Source organism: Mauremys mutica, chromosome 1 (assembly GCF_020497125.1).
Source record: "Mauremys mutica isolate MM-2020 ecotype Southern chromosome 1, ASM2049712v1, whole genome shotgun sequence".
Taxonomy (NCBI): Eukaryota; Metazoa; Chordata; order Testudines; family Geoemydidae; genus Mauremys; species Mauremys mutica.
The window spans coordinates 135,348,279-135,366,928 of NC_059072.1; the positions used below are offsets into that span (position 1 = coordinate 135,348,279).

An 18,650-nucleotide genomic window follows, 5' to 3' on the forward strand; every position below is an offset into this window, starting at 1 on the left:
TAAAACTTCCAGTGACTTCAGTGGGAATTCTACCTACATCAGGATAGGAACTGCAGTCTCTTCATTTGTAACACTGAGAAAAAATTCTTTACTATATCCTAGAAATGAACTCTAACTTATTAAAAAGCTGAAACCAGGACACTCACAAAAGGTAATTGTAAGTAGGTATGGTTCCCACGTTGCTCCTGACACAATGTGCACGTATGTACTGAATATTGTTCAGACTTGCAGGATCTTTCTGTTCCAGCCCCTAGTTCCCTGTTGCTTCAGAGAGACTTTCAACCTTTCATTTTCCTAGGTTGGTAATGAGGTCCAAGGGGCCTGGATGCCAGTTGAGTCAGCAGAATAGCTCTGCATCCTTGATTCTGCAATAGCGCGAGATGAGGTGATGACTTCAGACAATGGCGCCACAAGCCCCGTGGCTTGTGCTCTGATAGTTCCCACAAAAGTCAATAGCATCTTGCAGGATCAGACTCATAGTTTTTAAAGGACTTGTGGAATAAGATGCTATATACATTGATGATAGATAGAATAGGACTCCATGTAGGTTTTGCCTGGGTGGGAATAGAAAGTGAAACCATTTGTGGTTTCTTATAATCTGCTTCTTTTCTTTATACACCGCTACCTCGATATAACGCCACCCAATATAACACGAATTCAGATATAACACCGTAAAGCAGTGCTCCGGAGGGGGGAGAGGGGCTGCGCACTCGGGTGGATCAAAGCAAGTTCAAAATAACACAGTTTCACCTGTAACGTGGTAAGATTTTTTGGCTCCCAAGGACAGCGTTATATCAAGGTAGAGGTGTACTTTTTTGCTATTCAGACATATTGTAGCACTTCAAAATACTGCCCTTGCCATCATTAAACCTCTTTTGTACTTTGCTTTGCAATCACATAAATCATTATGAAGATTTAGGGCCAAATTCTTCCCTTGATGCATGTGCTAGATTCCCACTAGGTTCCATGAGAGCCACACCTACAGCTGACAGAAGAATTTGGCTCATAGCATTGACATGGGTATCACACAGGGAATGCTTTCATAGGATTCCCACTATATGGCTATCGTCAGCATCTCGACCAAGCAATTAAAACCTTCCTGTATATTCTTCAGGCCAAATGTTGAAGTCCTTACTCCTTTTATTTTACCTTTTTTCCCCCAAGGAAGTACTATTGACTTGACCCCAATGGGCGTTTTGCCTGGGTAAAAACTGAGTAAAGGATGTCAGGATTTGGCTCAGTATCATTTGTAGGAGGAGGAGGGAGGGGTGTAGTTGAAAATAACGTTGTACAAAAAGCTTGTTTTAAATCTCTTGACGGAATGTGAGGGGCTTGGAGAGCGGTCCTGCGTCCCTGCAGATATGGTGCTTAATATTTATGTTTTGGTTGCACCTTGACAAACATTTCACGTAGTTATTGCTTTGCTTGAATATGGAAATATGTTAATTACAGCCTTTATGCTGCTGTCTGCTCCTTTCCTCAGCCTTTTCTATTCAACCCTCTAGGTGGCCCAGCACAATGTGGCTTCTTTTCTTTGAATGAGCTATTTCCACACTAATAGGGTCCCGGGTGATGTGGAGAACCATGTGCACAAAATTGGTGCACCGCCCCCCATTCCTTTGTGGGCATGTCAGGTTAAATTCATATCAGCAGGAAGGTCACTGCCATGATTTTCAATAGCGCGAGATGAGGTGATGACTTCAGACAATGGCGCCACACTCTCCAGTTGGAGACACTTGCCTTACCAGTTGCAGTAGTTAATTAATATGCTAAAAATAGAAGCCAGTGATACAAATCGCTGCCTGTTGTACAACAAAGACTGGGCATGTGTAGCTTTGATAGCCAAGTTTATGGTGCTTGTTATGGAGGGAAGTTAGCGTAGAGCTAGAAGCAATGTAAGACTTTCTGGATGCTGAGCTTAGGCGCTCTGGGCCTCTGGCCATTTGCGAGCTGTCTCATTTGCATTATGAATGACATTAAGGGAACTAACAAGGTTATTGGGCATAGAAATGTTCTCATGTGACCACACGTGGAAGCAGACCTACAGCAGTGCTAGTTGGCAGGGGCACTGTGGCTCTTTATTCAGCTTCCTAGGAGGAGAGTTTCTGGGAGTACATAACTCATAGATATAAAATAAACCATGAGAAAAATTACATTCAAATAACGTGACGGGCCTGATGTAAATCCCTAGGAGGCAAGGAAATTCAGAGTGAAGACTGGGATTCCACCCTTCACTTAGCCCATTGTGCCTAAACATAGGGCACAGTATGTGTGATATCCCATGGTTGGAGGGCTCCTGCAATACCTACTATTGGCACTGCAGGGAGGGCGAGCGAAGGACAGAGTTTCATTCTTAATTCTGAATCTCTGCTTCTCTGGGTACAAGTCAGATGTCTAATGGTATTTGACTTGATTTTCAGGGAGAGGATTTGATTTCTTTGTTTATAGCACTATGGCTTCCTCAAAAAGGAGGAAGGGAGGGATACACTACATTATAGACATCAGCTGCCTGCTATTTGTATAGGTAGTAATGACATAATTTGGTAATTTAAAAGTTAGGGCTAGATTCTTATCCTAGATTACACCAATGTAAATCTAGGCTAACCCCACTGACTTCAGTGGAGTTACGCTGGATTTGCACTGATCTGCTTAATATCAGAATTTGTCCCGTGTTCTTTATCGTGTTTTAATATCCTCTTTAAGAGCCTGATTGGGCCTGATTCTTCTCTCATTTACACTGGAATAAATCAGGAGCATCTCCAATGTACTCAGTGGACTAGATCAGGGGTTGGCAACCTTCCAGAAGTGGTGTGCCGAGTCTTCATTTAGTCACTCTAATTTAAGGTTTCGTGTGCCGGTCATACATTTTAATGTTTTTTAGAAGGTCTCTCTCTACAAGTCTATATATTATATAACTAAACTAGTGTTGTATTGTTAAAAAAACAAGGTTTTCAAAATGTTTAAGAAGCTTCATTTAAAATTAAATTAAAATGTTGATCTTACGCCACCGACCCACTCAGCCCGCTGCTGGTCTGGGGTTCTGTTCACCTAGGCCGGCAGTGGGCTGAGTGGGGCCTGTGGCTGGGACCCCAGCTGGGAAGGGTCTGGCAGCCAGAACCCCAGACCAGCAGCAGGCTGTGTGGGGCTGGTGGCCGGGACCCCAGACCGGCAGTGGGCTGAGCACTGCCGCTCAGGGGTTCCATCCTCCAGCTCCTGCCAGCCAGGATCCCGGCTGCCGGACCCGCTCAGCCCAGTGCCGGTCTGGGGTCCCGGCCCTGCCCACATACAGTGGGTACCTACCTTCTCCCTGGTTCTGGCCCATTCTCTTCCTCTCTCTGCACTGAGCTGAGAGTTGGAGTGGACCGAGCACAGGGCTGAGGGTGAAGGGTCTGGCCAGGAGCTAGAATGAGGGAGGGGGCTCAGGGTTGGGGCAGGAGGTTTGGGAGTGGGGGCACTTACCTGGGCAGCTCCCATGTGGTGTGAGGGGTGCAGGTGGGAATGTGGGGGGTGGGGGTGCAGGGGCTCCCGTTTGGTGCTCAGGGTGGGGGTGGGGATGTGCGGGGTGCATAGGATGTGGGGGGGCTGGGGATGTGGGGGATGCCAGAGTCAGGGCAAAGGGCTGGGGGCATGTGAGGGGGGGTGCAGGTGTCAGGGTAGGGGGGCTGGGTATGTGTGGGGGTGCCAGTCAGGGCTGGGGTCATGGGGAGGGGTGAAGGAGTCAACAGAGGGCTGGGTGGTACAGGGCTCAGGGCAGGGGCCTGGGTGTGTGTGTGGGGGGGGGGGGGGTGTCAGGGCTCAGGGCAGAGGGCTGGGTGTGTGTGTGTGGGGGGGGGTCAGGGCTCAGGGCAGAGGGCTGGGTGACTGCCCCCACCCCCAGAACCCCCAATCCCCCCCACTCCTTGTCCCGACTACCCACTCCTGGGACCCCACCCCCTATATAAGCCTCCCTGCCCCTTATCCCCTGACTGCCCCCCTGGACTCTACCCCCTACCTGTCCCCTGACTGCCCTGACCCTTATCCACACCCCTGCACCCAGACAGACCCCCTGGACTCCCATGCCTATCTAACGCACCCCCCACTCCCTGCCTGCCCCTACCCCTCTCCACACCCCTACCTCCTGACAGTCCCCCCAGAACTCCCGACTCATCCAACGCCCCCAGCTCCTTGTCTCCTGACCACCCCGCCAGAGATCCCCCCACACTCTAACTGCTCCCCCAGGGCCCTCTTTGCTCTCTGTCCCCTGACTGCCCTGACCCCTATCCACCCCCATCCCCTAACAGACTCCGGGACTCCCATGCCCCATCCAACCCCCCCGATCCCTGACTGCCCCCTCCAGAGACCCCCGCCCCTAACCACCCCCCCAGTATACCACCCCCCCATCCAACCCACCCTGCTCCCTGTCCCTTGACTGCTCCCCCCCGGCCCCGGAGCCGGCCCCCTTACCATGAGGCTCCTCGCTCATCCGGAGCCCTGCCGCCCCCGCGCGCAAGCCCTGCTCCGCCCCGCCCCTCAGAGCGCTGTGCGTGCGGCAGCAGGGCGCCGGATGAGTGGGGAGCGTCTTTCCTTCCCCACAGAGCCAAACGCTGCCCCGCGGGAGCGCCTAGCCCCAGCCCCCAGAGCGCTGCGCGTGCGGCGGCAGGGCTCTAGGGGAAGGCGGGGGAGGGGGCAGCAGCTTGCTGCACTCGGCCCGGTGCTTCAGCCCGGGACCGCGGACCCCATGGCTTGCCGCATCAGCAGGATTTTTAATGGCACGCGGAGTCCCAGCAGGCAGCCGCGTGCCATTAAAAATTGGCTCGCGTGCCATCTTTGGCACGCGTGCCATAGGTTGCCGACCCCTGGACTAGATCCTCAGCTGCTGTAAATCAGATCCATTGACTTCTGTGTTACACCACTGTAAATCCAGATTAAACCACTGCAGTTAGTGGGCGTGCATCAGCTGGCCCCGTGGAGCTTGATCAGTGTAAAACCAGTACATAGGAAAGGAGAATCAGGCCCATTGAGCCAAAGTCTGCCTTCACCTTTGTAAATCTATTGAAGTCAATGGATGTACTGTAGATTTACACCTGTGTAAATGAGAGCAGACTTTGGGCACTAATTCTATCATGTAAATATGGTTTTGCACACTTTTTTTTTATTTTATAAACATTTGTTATGTGCTCCCTGAACTGGGAGTGGGGCCTGGACAGTCACTCATGCACATAAATATTTACAATTTTTTTAAAACATCTATTTACCTGATTTTTGGAGCCATTTCTGTTTTTAAATTGTATTTTGGGGCCCTGTAGCCCTTCTTTCACACACTTCTTCTTAGAAGATACCATATCTGCCCGTAGTACAGCTCTGTTATAGCATCAGTGGGCAAGTCCTGTGTTCTTGCAGTTGTGCCATCCATTTTTAAGCAGAACTCCCTGTTGAAGACAATAGGGAGTTCTGCTTGAAATTCAGTTGTATGTTACGGTCCTGAGGAAGGAGCTCAGGGTTAGGTCCATTATGAATATGTGCATTTACAGCCCTCATAAGGAAGTAGCATGCTAGACTCTGATCTCAGTTTCATTCGTATCATTCCATTTGCTTCTGTGGAGTCACTTCAGATATATGCTGGTACACCTAAGATATTGTGTCTAGCTCTGAAGACTTCAAGTCAGGAATCTGGTGCTATTCCTGATCTCCAGTTGACTTACTGCATAACTGTGGGCAAATAATTTTATTTCTCAGTGCTTTAGCTTTGCCATCTGTAAAATGGGATAAAACAATAGTTACTTGCCACACAGGAGTTTTGTGAGACATAGTTCTCTAATGTTTGTAAAGTGTAATGTGCACTGAGCTCCTAGAGGGAAAGTGTGGTGAGCTTTATAGAACATACTTTGTGTGAAGTGGCTGGCCTTCAGATGACAACTTCCCCTGCTCCGATGATTCTCTGTGTTCCAAATAGAGCCCTATGAGGAATCCATGTCATATCACCTCTTTTCCTCCTTCCTGAGGCCTGCCCTGTGTCACAGCCACCATCTTTCTGGCTGAGTATTCCAACCAGATTCCCAGTCCCTTCTGACCCAAGGGGTTGCTGGTGAGCAAATGATGCATTCCTCCCTGAGAAGAGCATGGTGTCACCACAGCTACTCCAGTCACAGCCAACTCAGTGTGTGAGGGACTGAGATAGGGAATCAAACCCAGACGGCCAAATCCTCAGCTGATGTAAATGAGCATAGCTTCACTGAAGTCAATGGGGCCACCCCCATTTACACAAGCTGAAGGTTTGGCCCAGAGCTCCACCATGGTATTTGCAGGGCCAGTCTATTTTTGTAAATAGGCTGACTATAGTGACAAGGATCTGTTTCACACTATGTACTAATTGGGTTTTGAGAGTACTCATAGTAAATAATAAAATAAAAGTTGATTGTAAACATGCAATACATTTCTCCCCCCACCCACTTGTTTAAAAACTCTCCTCCAATCGCTATGAATAAAAACCAGAAAAAAGAAGATTTTTGTTAAGTTACTGTTGAACTTGCAAACCAAGTTTCAGTTTGAGCGGCAGTTTGCAATCAAGATAAACTAGACCCAGGATTTTGTAAAGGCAATGTGGATATACCATTCACTCTATGAGTACTGAAAAAGCCTTAGAAAGGTAACTTATAAAGGACAAAACAAATTGGGATTGTGTTCGTTTCTTTCTGCTATATAAAGAATTCTAGAAAGGATTAAAAAAAATGTTCTGCTTGTTTGTTAAAAGTATCAGGAATGTCAGTCTGGTCTTCCCTGATTTTGTTAGATGGCTCATTGGAGGTCTCAAATATGCATTATGGGCTTTCTCATTCCTTAATTGTAAAGGTGTGGCAGACTGGAGGGCAGAGGGGGGAAGAGATATGATGAGTTTTAACAAAGACTTCTTTTCTCCAAAGAGTTTACCACATATTTGAGTTAAATATGTGTTAGTAGGGCTGTCGATTAATGGCAGTTAACTCACGTGATTAACTCAAAAAAATTAATCTCGATTTAAAAAATTAATTGCAATTAATTGCATTGTTAAACAATAGAATACCAATTGAAATGTATTAAATAGTTTGGATGTTTTTCTACATTTTCAATTATATCAATTTCAATTACAACACAGAATACAAGGTGATTAGTGCTCACTTTATATTATTTTTTATTACAAATATTTGCACCGTAAAAATGATAAACAAAAGAAATAGTATTTTTCAGTTCACCTCATACAAGTACTGTAGTGCAATCTCTTTATCATGAAAGTGCAACTTACAAATGTAGTTTTTTGTTACATAATTGTACTAAAAAACAAAACAATGTAAAACTTTAGAGCCTACAAGTCCAATCAGTCCTACTTCTTCTTCAGCCAATTGCCAAGAGAAACAAATTTGTTTACATTTACAGGAGCTAATGCTGCCCACTTCTTAATTACAGTGTCACCTGAAAGTGAGAACAGGCGTTCGCATGGCACTGTTGTAGCTGGTGTTGCAAGATATTTACGTGCCAGATGCACTAAAGATTCATATGCCTCTTCATGCTTTAGTCATCGTTCCAGAGGACATGTTTCCATGCTGATGACGCTTGTTAAAAAAATAATGTGTTAATTAAATTTGTGGCTGAACTCCTTGGGGGAGAATTGTATGTCTCCTGCTGTTTTACCCGCATTCTGCCATATATTTCATGTTATAGCAGTCTCGGATGAAGATCCATCACATGTTGTTCATTTTAAGAACACTTTCACTGCAAATCTGACAAAATGAAAAGAAGATTCCAATGTGAAATTTCTAAAGATAGCTCCAGCAGTTGACCCAAGGTTTAAGAATCTGAAGTGCCTTCCAAAATCTGAGAGGGATCAATTGTGGAGCATGCTTTCAGAAGTCTCAAAAAAACAACACTCTGATGTGGAACCTACAGAACCCAAACCACCAAAAAAGAAAATCAAGCTTTTGCTGGTGGCATCTGACTCAAATGATGAAAATGAACATGCATCGGGCCACACTGCTTTGGATCGTTATTGAGCAGAACCCGTCATCAACATGGACACATGTCCTCTGGAATGGTGGTTGAAGCATGAAGAGACATATGAATCTTTAGTGCATCTGGCACGTAAATGTTTTGGGACACCGACTACAACAGTGCCATGCAAATGCCTGTTCTCACTTTAGGATGACATTGTAAACAAGAAACAGGCAGCATTATTTTCCACAAATGTAAACAAACTTGTTTATCTGAGCGATTGGCTGAACAAGAAGTAGAACTGATTGGACTTGAAGGCGCTGAAGTTTTACTTTGTTTTATTTTTGAATGCAGTTGTTTTTTGTACATAATTCTACAAAATTAAGTTAAACTTTCATGATAAAGAGATTGCGCTACAGTACTTGTGTTAGGTGAATTGAAAAATACTATTTCTTTTTTTTTACAGTGCAAATATTTGTAATAAAAATAAATACAAAGTGATCACTGTACAATTCGTATTCTGTGTTGTAATTGAAATCAGTATGTTTGAAAATGTAGAAAACATCAAAAAATATTTAAATAAATGGTATTTTATTATTGTTTAGCAGCACGATTCATCGCAATTAATCACAATTAATATTTTTGACAGCCCTATGTGTTAAATAAAACAAGCACAAATAGTCTTCTCACTCAACTGCTGAGGTTTCAGTTCCTTTTGATTTCATATTCCAACTAGTTCTCCAGTTATACATAGAATTCCAGGGTAGACGAGACCTGAATTGTTAATGTAAAAACCAAGCAGAAATCTCCCATGCCGTCTTTTTTAAAAAAAGAGGGGAAGGAAGAACTATCTAGGCCTTCTTTTTCCATCATAAGTTCCTTTGGAAGATAGATTTTTTATTGGTAAATGTTGGCAAACGTCGATTTCACCCCCTGAAAAATATTTCCATTGATAATCAAAATTTACAAATATGTACAGTAAAAAAAATGCTGCTTGCAAACTTTGATTTAAGGATCTTTATTTTGTATATTTGACCTGTGAAGCTGACAGTTTGTGTTTTAATGGTTGTAAAGCTTGAACTTTGCATGTCTGTTGTCATTAAATAATTGTCTGACCTCCTCTCCCAAATAATTTCCTGCAACTGAAAATTTAAATAAATAGAAATTGGAGAAAAAAATGAATAAAACCCATAATTATGCACAATTGAAAATGTAACTTGATAAAAATAGAAGTGTTTAAAATACTGTTGAAATTATAAAAAAATAAAAATTGAATTCTGCCAAGCCTAATCACAAGGAAGGAAAAAAGGGCACAAATACAATTTCTTTTTCTTTTGCAGGTCACCTTTAAGCCTCATCTGTCTGCATCTAGCTTCTCTGGCTCAGTCAGAGCAGAAAGGACTTCAGTATTTCTGGCTGGTAGTGTCTGTGTCTTACAGCTTTGCTGGTCTGTGCTTGGAATAATTCTTGGGTCCGTTTCTGCAGATTTTAACTTCGCCATGAATCCACCATCAATGATAGCAACTGGAAGCGTGGGAGCAGCCATCTGTGGCCTTCAGCTTGATGATGGGGAAAGTTCACTCTCCGGTGACAGCCTAACAGAATTCCTGGCCAAGATCACAAACACAGATGTGGTAAGTGTCCTGAAAACATTGTTGGTTCTTTGCTGAGAAAGCTGTGGAAAATATGATCAACATAATTTGCTTGATCCTGCTAGCCCATGGGAGTTCCATAGGCAGAGGGCTTGCAGGACTGAGCTCATAGACACGGTTACAAAGCTTTGGAAATGGCCCCAAACTCTCAGGGTCTGTGTACGCTGCAGTTAAAAACCCTCAGCTGGCCCATGCCAGGTGACTCAGGCTAAGGGGCTGTTTAATTGTGGTGTTAGGGTCCTAGAGTTTAGGCTGCAGACCAAGCCCGAACATCTACATCTCAATTAAACGGCCCCTTAGCCCGATCATAGAATCATAGACTTTAAGGTCAGAAGGGACCATTATGATCATCTAGTCTGACCTCCTGCACAATGCAGGCCACAGAATCTCACCCACCCACTCCCGTATCAAACCTGTGTCTGAGCCATTGAAGTCCTCAAATCATGGTTTAAAGACTTCAAGGTGCAGAGAACCTTCCAGCAAGTGACCTGTGCCCCACGCTGCAGAGGAAGGCGAAAAACCTCCAGGGCCTCTGCCAATCTTCCCTGGAAGAAAATTCCTTCCTGACCCCAAATATGGCGATCAGCTAAACCCTGAGCATGTGGGCAAGACTCACCAGCCAGACACCCAGGAAAGAATTCTCTGTAGTAACTCACCCCATCTAACATCCCATCACAGGCCATAGGGCATATTTACCGCTAATAGTCAAAGACCAATTTATTGCCAAAATTAGGCTATCCCATCATACCATCCCCTCCATAAACTTACCAAGCTTAGTCTTGAAGCCAGATATGTCTTTTGCCCCCACTGCTCCCCTTGGAAGGCTGTTCCAGAACTTCTCTCCTCTGGTGGTTAGAAACCTTCGTCTAATTTCAAGTCTAAACTTCCTGATGGCCAGTTTATATCCACTTTTTCTTGTGTCCACGTTGGTACTGAACTGAAATAATTCCTTCCCCTCACTGATATTTATCCCTCTGATACATTTATAAAGAGCAATCATATCTCCCCTCAGCCTTCTTTTGGTTCAGCTAAACAAGCCCGAGTCATTTGGCATGGGCCAGCCACAGGTGTCTAACTGCAGTGTACACATACCCTAAGTCACACTCTACCTGGCTTTTCTGTGAATGCACAAGGGGTGTATTTGTTGGAGAGAGGAAGTGGGTGCAACAAGGGGGCATCTGGCAGTCCCTGCTAGTGTCTTTTGGAATGCGTTACCCCAAAGGGAGTAGGGGGAAGGCCTTGGACACGCCTCCCATCAACAATGGCCAGCAGAGCAGGCCTGTCACAGAGGGGAGTGCACCCTACGTCCTTATGAGGGGTGATGAAGTGAGCAGACAGAAGGCATTGGGTTTCCCTGAGATCCCCCCTGGAAATGAAGTTTTCCATCTTCGACACCAGGGACCAATGCAAGACTGGTTAAATCTGGGCCTGTATTTGCAGTCCTTGGATGATGCATCTGTTATTTTGACCCTTCATCGATGCACCTTTTTTAAAGGTCCTTGATTTAAAGTCTTCAGGCACTGTGTACAGTATATCCAGATAAAGAAATCAATTCTCTTTTTATTCCATTTACTATACATTCATTGAGGACACTTCTTAGGTTATGGGAAAGTTTTCTCAGAAATAACAGAGGGGAATCTGGCAGTTTTTTGATGGTCTATGTGAAATGAATTTGGTGGTATCAGGTCAGTTTCCAAAACCCGACACCCTTGTTGGCAGTCTCAGCAGAGAGTTCAAACACTGTGAAAGGATCACTGAGAATGACCTACCCTGTTGCCCCTAGAGGTGGGTCTCACAAGTTCTTGGTTGAGCTATGCTGGGGGGGAGTTTCATTGCTGCTGTCCAAGGTGCACCCCGTCTGTGGATAAACATGGGACTTCCACCTCTAGGACTGTTAATCAAGCGTGTTTCACCAGCACTCAAATGACAAGAAAATGGGTGCTGGCTTCTGACAAGACGATGCTCTTCTACCATAAGCCCATCTGTTTACTGCATGCCATCCTAACGTATTAACTATAATTGTTGTGTTTCTTTTATCTTGCAAAAATAATATTCTGTGCATTTATTATATTTTTGGATGCATTACTGTCTAAGCCCTGCTATTTTTTCACCAGCAAATCGAGGTCTTTGCATTTCATTTCTGATTTCCAAGAATGGTCCAGTTTTGCAAAAAAAAATTTGGCAGAATTTTTTACATTTTCCTCTGTGTCTCATTGTTTTTAATGTGACATTTTGAATTTTTTTTAGTTTCTTTGCATAGAAAAGAGGCAACATTTTGAATTTCACATGCTTTTAATGTGAAAGTGATCATGATTGTGGAAATTTCACACACAATTTCTGGGTCTAGTAATGAAATGAAATGAAATTATTTACAGAAAGTATTTGTTGCTTTTTGTACATCTCTACTATAGACATGTGTAGGGCAAGAGACTGTGAGTGATATATAGCAGTATGCAGCAGGATAATGCAGTAAGAGAAAATCACATGTTATTTAGGCTGCATGGCCTGGTAAAAGTGGAAATTAATTATTGTATAGTGCTCCTTTAGCAATGGGGGACACGTATAACCCTTATCATTTGGTGGAGGGACAAGGGGGGGATGAAGGGGCACACAGAGCCCTTGGCATGAGGGATGGGGTGCGGGAGTTGCAGGTGGTGGTCCCTGAGATAGAGGTGGATGGGAGGGTAGCACACAGGGAGCTTGTGGGGGGCGATGGAGGAACACAAGAAACCCCTGATATGTGCAGTGAGCTCAGCTTACACAAGCTGCAACATGTGTACTGCTCTGGTAATAGTGCTGAAAAAAATAGTATCAGAAGGAAAATAAAACATCACGTTACCACAAACTAACTAATCGGGATTAGGATGACGCCTTCATGGGGGATACATTATCCCATATCTACCTACTGTGAGGCTTTTTGTGGCTTCCCTCAAAGCATCTGGTAATGTTAGAGACAGGATATTGGACCATGGATCTGATCCCTGTTGCAATTCCTCCTATGCTCTCTAAAGGGATTACAGTAATACTTTTCTACTTCTCCCAACTTTATTTGTAGTTGTATGCAGGGAGCATTTTTTAGGATTGGGATTAGGTCCTGTCTGTTTACATTTCCTGTCATGTCTTTGCTTATCTTTGCCATGGAGAAAGAAACATTTAAAAAGTTTAGGGGGAACTTTTCTAAGGAAGGCATTGGCTCCCATTGACATTCAGTGGAAGTTTGAGCACTTCACTGCTCTTTGTGCCTTTAAAAATTCCCCCATCGTATTTTTGAAGTATTTTCTCTGGGAATAGAAACAAGTGCAGCTTAGTAGCCACCAAGCCCTATATTTTAGAACTGGAGTCTCCATCAGAGTTCAGAGCTTTTTCCCTGGTGACAGTCAGTGGAAGAGAGGCGTCAGGCTGCTGCCTAAGCTGTCACAGGACTACATTTTCAGTATCACTGAACTCCATCTAGGCTCTGGATATTGTTTCCATAGTAATGAGCGTTCGTCAGAGAGGGGAAAGAGTCCCAGATATACTGCTGATTTGTGTCTGCAGGCCCTGGTAACGTTAGATGGGTTTGTTTTTGAGTGGCTCTGTTCTTTCTTCTCAATGAGTCCTGTGTTGGGCAGTTGCTCATCTGCTGTAAGGTTTCTCTAGCGCAGGATGCCATGGAAATCTTTTCCATCATTCCTCTTGTTTAGCATGGATGGGAGGTTTGGGTTGCAGTGGAATCAGTATGCTGACAATATTCAGCTGTGTGTCTCCTTTTCATCTGTCCCAGACATTGCAGACCTAGCGTCTAGCCAAGATTGTGGCTTGGAGGATTGCTAGTTGGCTAAAGCTCATTCTGGATAGGACAGAAATGACACTAATAGAATGGGAGAAATGTTGGTAGGAGAGTATAGAGGGGATATCTAGTCCGTAGATGAAGGGGCAATACTCACCATATAGGGGTTAGCAAGGTTTGCAGTTGTAGGGGTGCTGCAGAACCTTTAGCTGCTCCTGGATTCCTAGGTATTAGGAAAGAGCATGTTTTTCATTGTTGCAAGCAAAGAGATAGTGACCATTCCTCTTTGATGTAGCCCTTGCTACAGTAATCTATTCCTAGTCACCTCCAGATTGGTTATTGCAGTTCACTCTACCCTTGAAAAACAATCAGAGACCCCAACTAGTGCAGGCTACACTGTTGTATTATTTTTTATTTATTTCCAGATGCAATTCAAAGTATTGACATTTCACCTAGAAAGCCCTGCTTGACTTGGGATCCTGGCTGCCTTAGAGAATGAATCTCCCCATGTGCTGTTTTGCTGGCTGGAGAAAGGGCACAGTGAATTGTCTTTTTCTGTGGAGTTTCCTTTCCCCTTGTTCACACAGAGCCCAAATTAATTGATTTTCAGGGCATGTTGCAGGGTGTACCCAAGACCAAGCCTGAGAGGGAGGGGAAGGCTTCGCTTTCTCTGGTGGCTTAGGGAGGTTCTATGCATCTTTTTCAGTTGACATTGTCAACGTATGTTTTACAATGTGGTTCCTACTGTAGGTGGGGCTGGTAGGGCCACCTATTATTAAAGTTGCCTGACATTTCCTGTTATAAGACCCTATTTTTAGTTGCTTGTAAAATTGCCAAACTTCAGCTATTTGGGCTGAAATTTTCCATGCTCTGGACTGCTGCAGGCCAGGCCGGGTCCAAGTCCTGGCACCCAAACTGACAGCAGGGAGCTGTCTCTCCTGTGCTCTCAATGACCACCCCCACTCCCCATTCTGGGCCCAGGCAGCGTTGTTGAAGAAACTGCCTGATTCAAATGCAGAAGGGACAATAACCAGATTTGCAGAGGGTAGAGGAGTTTATTGGGACAAGGAGCCTGGTGGGGAAATTGGGACTGACTGGGACTGGGAGCTGGGGGTGGACACCAAGATTGGATGGGGATGGGGGACTGGAGGTCAGGGTTAGGGAGAGAGGATGAGGAGCCGGCAAGGAGGGAGCAGGGACTGATTGAGCAAGGAGACTGGGAACAAGAGGCTGGGAGATTGGTGGGTGGAACTGGGAATGGTTGTGATGGGAGACTGGGGGTGAGGGACAGACTTGGACTGAGAATCTGGAGGAGTGAGACTGGGACTTGGATGAGAAGCTCAAAGAGTGTCCAAGAGTGGAGAGTGGGAGTGGCGAGGTGAGGAGAATGGGACTGGGATGAGAATCCATGGGTGAGGAAGAGATAGGATTGGGGCATGTTGGAGGGGATGGGGCAAAAGGAATCACACTTGCCTCTCCCCTGTCCGTGAGGCCACTGACCCTGTCAAAGAAGGAAATTAGGTTGGTTTGGCATGATTTGTTCTTGACAAATCCATGCTGACTATTCCTTATATAACCCTGTTATCCCCTAGGTGTGTACAGATTGATTGATTGTTTAATAATTTCTTCTAATATCTTTTCAGGTATCAAACTTAGGCTGACTGATCTATAGTTTCCCGGGTCCTCTTTATTCCCCTTTTTAAGATAGGTACTATGTTTGCCCCTTCCCAGTCCTCTGGACTTCACCCATCCTCCATGTGTTCTCAAAGATAATTGCTAATGGTTCAGAGATTGCTTCAGCTAGTTCCTTAAGGACCCTAGAATGAATTTCATCAGGCTCTGACAATTTTGAGTATATTTAACTTATCTGTTCCTCTTAACCCCTTCTTTCCTTATTCAGGCTTGCTTTCCTTCCCCCTTGATTTTAATATTTATTGTGTTAAATAACTGGTCACCATTAAACTTTTTAGTGACCACTGAAGCAAAATAGGCATTAAACACTTCAGCCTTCCTGATGTCATCAGTCAGTAGCTTTCCTTCCTCACTAAGTAGAGGACCTACCATTTCCTTTATCTTTCTCTTGCTGCTAATGTAGTTAAAGAACCTCTTATTATTGCCTTCTATATCCCTTGCTAGGAGTAACTCATTTTGTGCCTTAGCCTTTCTGATTTTTCCCCTATATGCTTGTTGCTATTCTTTTGTACTCCTCCTTAGCAATTGATCCATGTTTCCACTTATTGTTGGATGCCTTTTTGATTTTCAGGTAAGTAAAGAGCTTCTAATGCAGCCATGTTGGCTTCTTCCTATTCCTGTTTTTCCATTGCATTGGAATAATTGATGGTTGTGTCTTTAATAGTCTCTTTGAGAAACTTCTAACTTTCCTGAACTCCTTTATCCTTTAGATTTACTTCACATGGATCTTACCTACCAGTTCTCTGAGTTTTTCTGCTTTTTTGAAGTCCATTGTTCTTATTCTGCTTCTCCCACTTCTTCTTTTCCTTATAATCACGAAACTTATCATTTCATGATCACTTTCACCCAAATTGCTTTCCACCTTCAGATTTGCAACTAATTCCTCCCATTTTGTCAGAATCAAGTCCAAAATGACTGTCTCTTTGGTTACTTCCTCCACTTTCTGAAACAAAAAGTTGTCCCCATACATTTCAGTAACTTGCTGGAAATTTTGTGTTTTGCTGTATTACTTTTCCCGCAGATGTCTGATTGTTAAAGTCCCCCATTACTACCAGGTCTTGTGTTTTGGATATTTCTGTTATTTGTTATAGAAATGCCTCATCCATCTCTTCCTCTTTTGGTGATCTGTAGTACACCCCTACCAGGACGTCATGCCTGTTTTTTCCCCTTTTATCTTTACTAAGAGACTTTCAGCTGGTCTGTCTCTCACCTCCTTCTGGACCTCAGAACAAGTGTATATACTCTTGATGTATAATGCAATACTTTCTTTCTTTTTCCCAGGTGGGTATATTATGCAATATGATGGAATTTCTGGTGGTTTGTTTTTTTTCAATTTGCTTTTTTAAAAACCCAGCAACCTTAATTTGCGTCCCTTATGCATATGCATTATAATATAGACTTCAGTTACCAGTCCCAGCCTCTCCACCTTCCCTGGCTCCTTTTCCCACTCTGCCCTTTCTCCCACCCACACTGCATGTGAATGTCAACTTCCTTCTGTGCACTGCCTGGACCCAGCAGGGGGCTCAGTAAATGCATAGGACAGACAGGCTCACTGCTTTCACTTTAGATGAGGGGACCCAGACCCGGCACAGTTGCAGCAGCCCAGAGGTGCAGCTGCAGGGAAGGTCCTGTTCAGCCCCTGGCTGGAGCATGCTCAGTGTGGATGGACTCTTTGGGGAATTTAGCTGCTAAAAATCTAAGAAGTCTCTACTGAGCATGTGCAAATGGTGATTTTTTTTTTACAAAAGGTTATAAATTGGCCTAATTTGGGTGGTCACACTCCTGACACAGAAGCCATCCTCTTACCAAATTGCCAGTCCCTGTTCCAAAGCATCTGGTTGCTAAAGCTCTTCAAAGAAAACGTCCCTAGAGTTTTTGAACATGGGCAAAATGATGTATTTTTCCCTACTCTTATTCTTAGAAGTGCCTGAACTGTTTTGCCAGTAATTTTCCATACACCTAGTATGTCAATTTCAGACCAAACCATTAATGTCTGGCAAAGTTATAAGCAACTGAAAACAGAGTTTTATAGTGGGAAGTGTCAGGCAACCGTAATAGGTGATTCTACCAGTTCTGCCTATAATGCATATCTGTTACTGTAGAAAAAATATACTATCTTTGCATTGTTTAAGGGTTAGTATCAGACTGCATTAGTAAAGGGTAAAGACTACTGTAATGTCCTGCAATGGGGCAGAGTTAAAGTTGTATATACAACCATAGTGTGCTCTCCGTTCCAGATTTGTGATCACTTAAACCTGTAACTGTACTGTTACAATAACTTCAGCTTTTCTATGTGAACTGGCCTGTTTTTCAAAGTGGGGGTGGGGAGGGGAGGGAAGAATTTAGGACTGTTAGGCTCCAGGAGCATCATAGTATGGTAAAAGATCCTTCTTATATTGCAAGTTCTTTGGGGCAGAGATGGTCTTCCTGTTCTGTGTTTGTACAGCACCTAGCACAACGGGGTCCCGGTCCATGACTATGGCTCCTAGGCACTACAATAATTTAAATAGATAATAATAATTATTAATATCCTAGAGAGGTTACAGGCTCTGCAAATGAAAAGCTTCTCCCCCTGCCAACCCAAGCAACAACCTTAAGAACCCTGAAGAGTACCTGAGGAGAGGAGAAGGAGGGAGCTGGCAGCAGAATTAGCACTAATCCCATTCATGTCCCCTGGGCAGCAGCTGCTGGGTTATGTTACCCTCTGAAAAGATTAACATGGGTCTTGTCCTGCTGCAGTTAGCATCATAGCTGTAATGGCTAGTAAAATTGACTGTCTAATCCTCACTGAGGACTAGCAACCCTGAACATTTCAGACTTTAAAGTGCAGCTGTTTCTGAGTTATGCATGAGCAGAGAAGCATCTTACAACTTTCTTAACAGGAAAAAAAGCATATTTTTTAACCCCTGCATAACTCAGAAATTGCCGAAGGGATTTTGCTTTAGCTTTAAAAAAAAAAAGCACCATCTGAGATAAAGCATGAAGAATTTCAGCTCCAGAGTTAGGAGTATGTGAAAATAGAAGGTTATAATGAGAGGCTGATGTAGCTTTAACTATAACGAACTCTCCTAGGCTTCTGCTGAAGTATATGAGGATACTTCCTGTTTACAAGGTAATAACTGTACCAGAGCTGCATAAACTCAAATTCCAAAATCAGTGGTCTTTACAATAACATAACTAAGAGCAGAATTTGGCATGTAGTGCTCTAATATTTTTTAATAGATGCTTCATTATGAATTAGGCCAAAATATGTTAATTAATAAAGAGAATTTAGTTTAGACTCCTTCCATTTAAATAAATAAACCTTTCCTATGTGACTGTTTCTTTCTAAAACAGAGAGCCAGGTACTGGTGTACTGTGTGCTGTAAATCTGGAGTAACTCCGTGGACTTCATGAGAGTTACTCTGGATTTTCACTGGCATAAGTGAGATCAGAACCTTGCCCAATAGCTGTTAAGTTACATAGTGGTATATTATGCCAATATCATTCGATAACGATTATTTGCTAAATAGTGGCTGTACAACATTTGGCAAAAAATAAAATGTAGTGTGAAGGAACTGTGACCTTCACACTCTATGAGGGAATAATTGAGCTGT

The 18,650-nt window shown here is 43.9% G+C and overlaps 1 protein-coding gene across 1 annotated transcript in view; it reads left to right on the top strand.

Moving 5' to 3' along the window:
* The window catches only part of CCND2 (cyclin D2), a 54,622-nt gene that overhangs the window by 12,027 nt on the left and 23,945 nt on the right, over positions 1-18,650 (top strand). Inside the window, exon 4 of the mRNA XM_044996892.1 lies at positions 9,427-9,575. Coding sequence (XP_044852827.1) covers positions 9,427-9,575 — 149 coding nt within the window. The remainder of the gene's footprint in view (positions 1-9,426; positions 9,576-18,650) is intronic.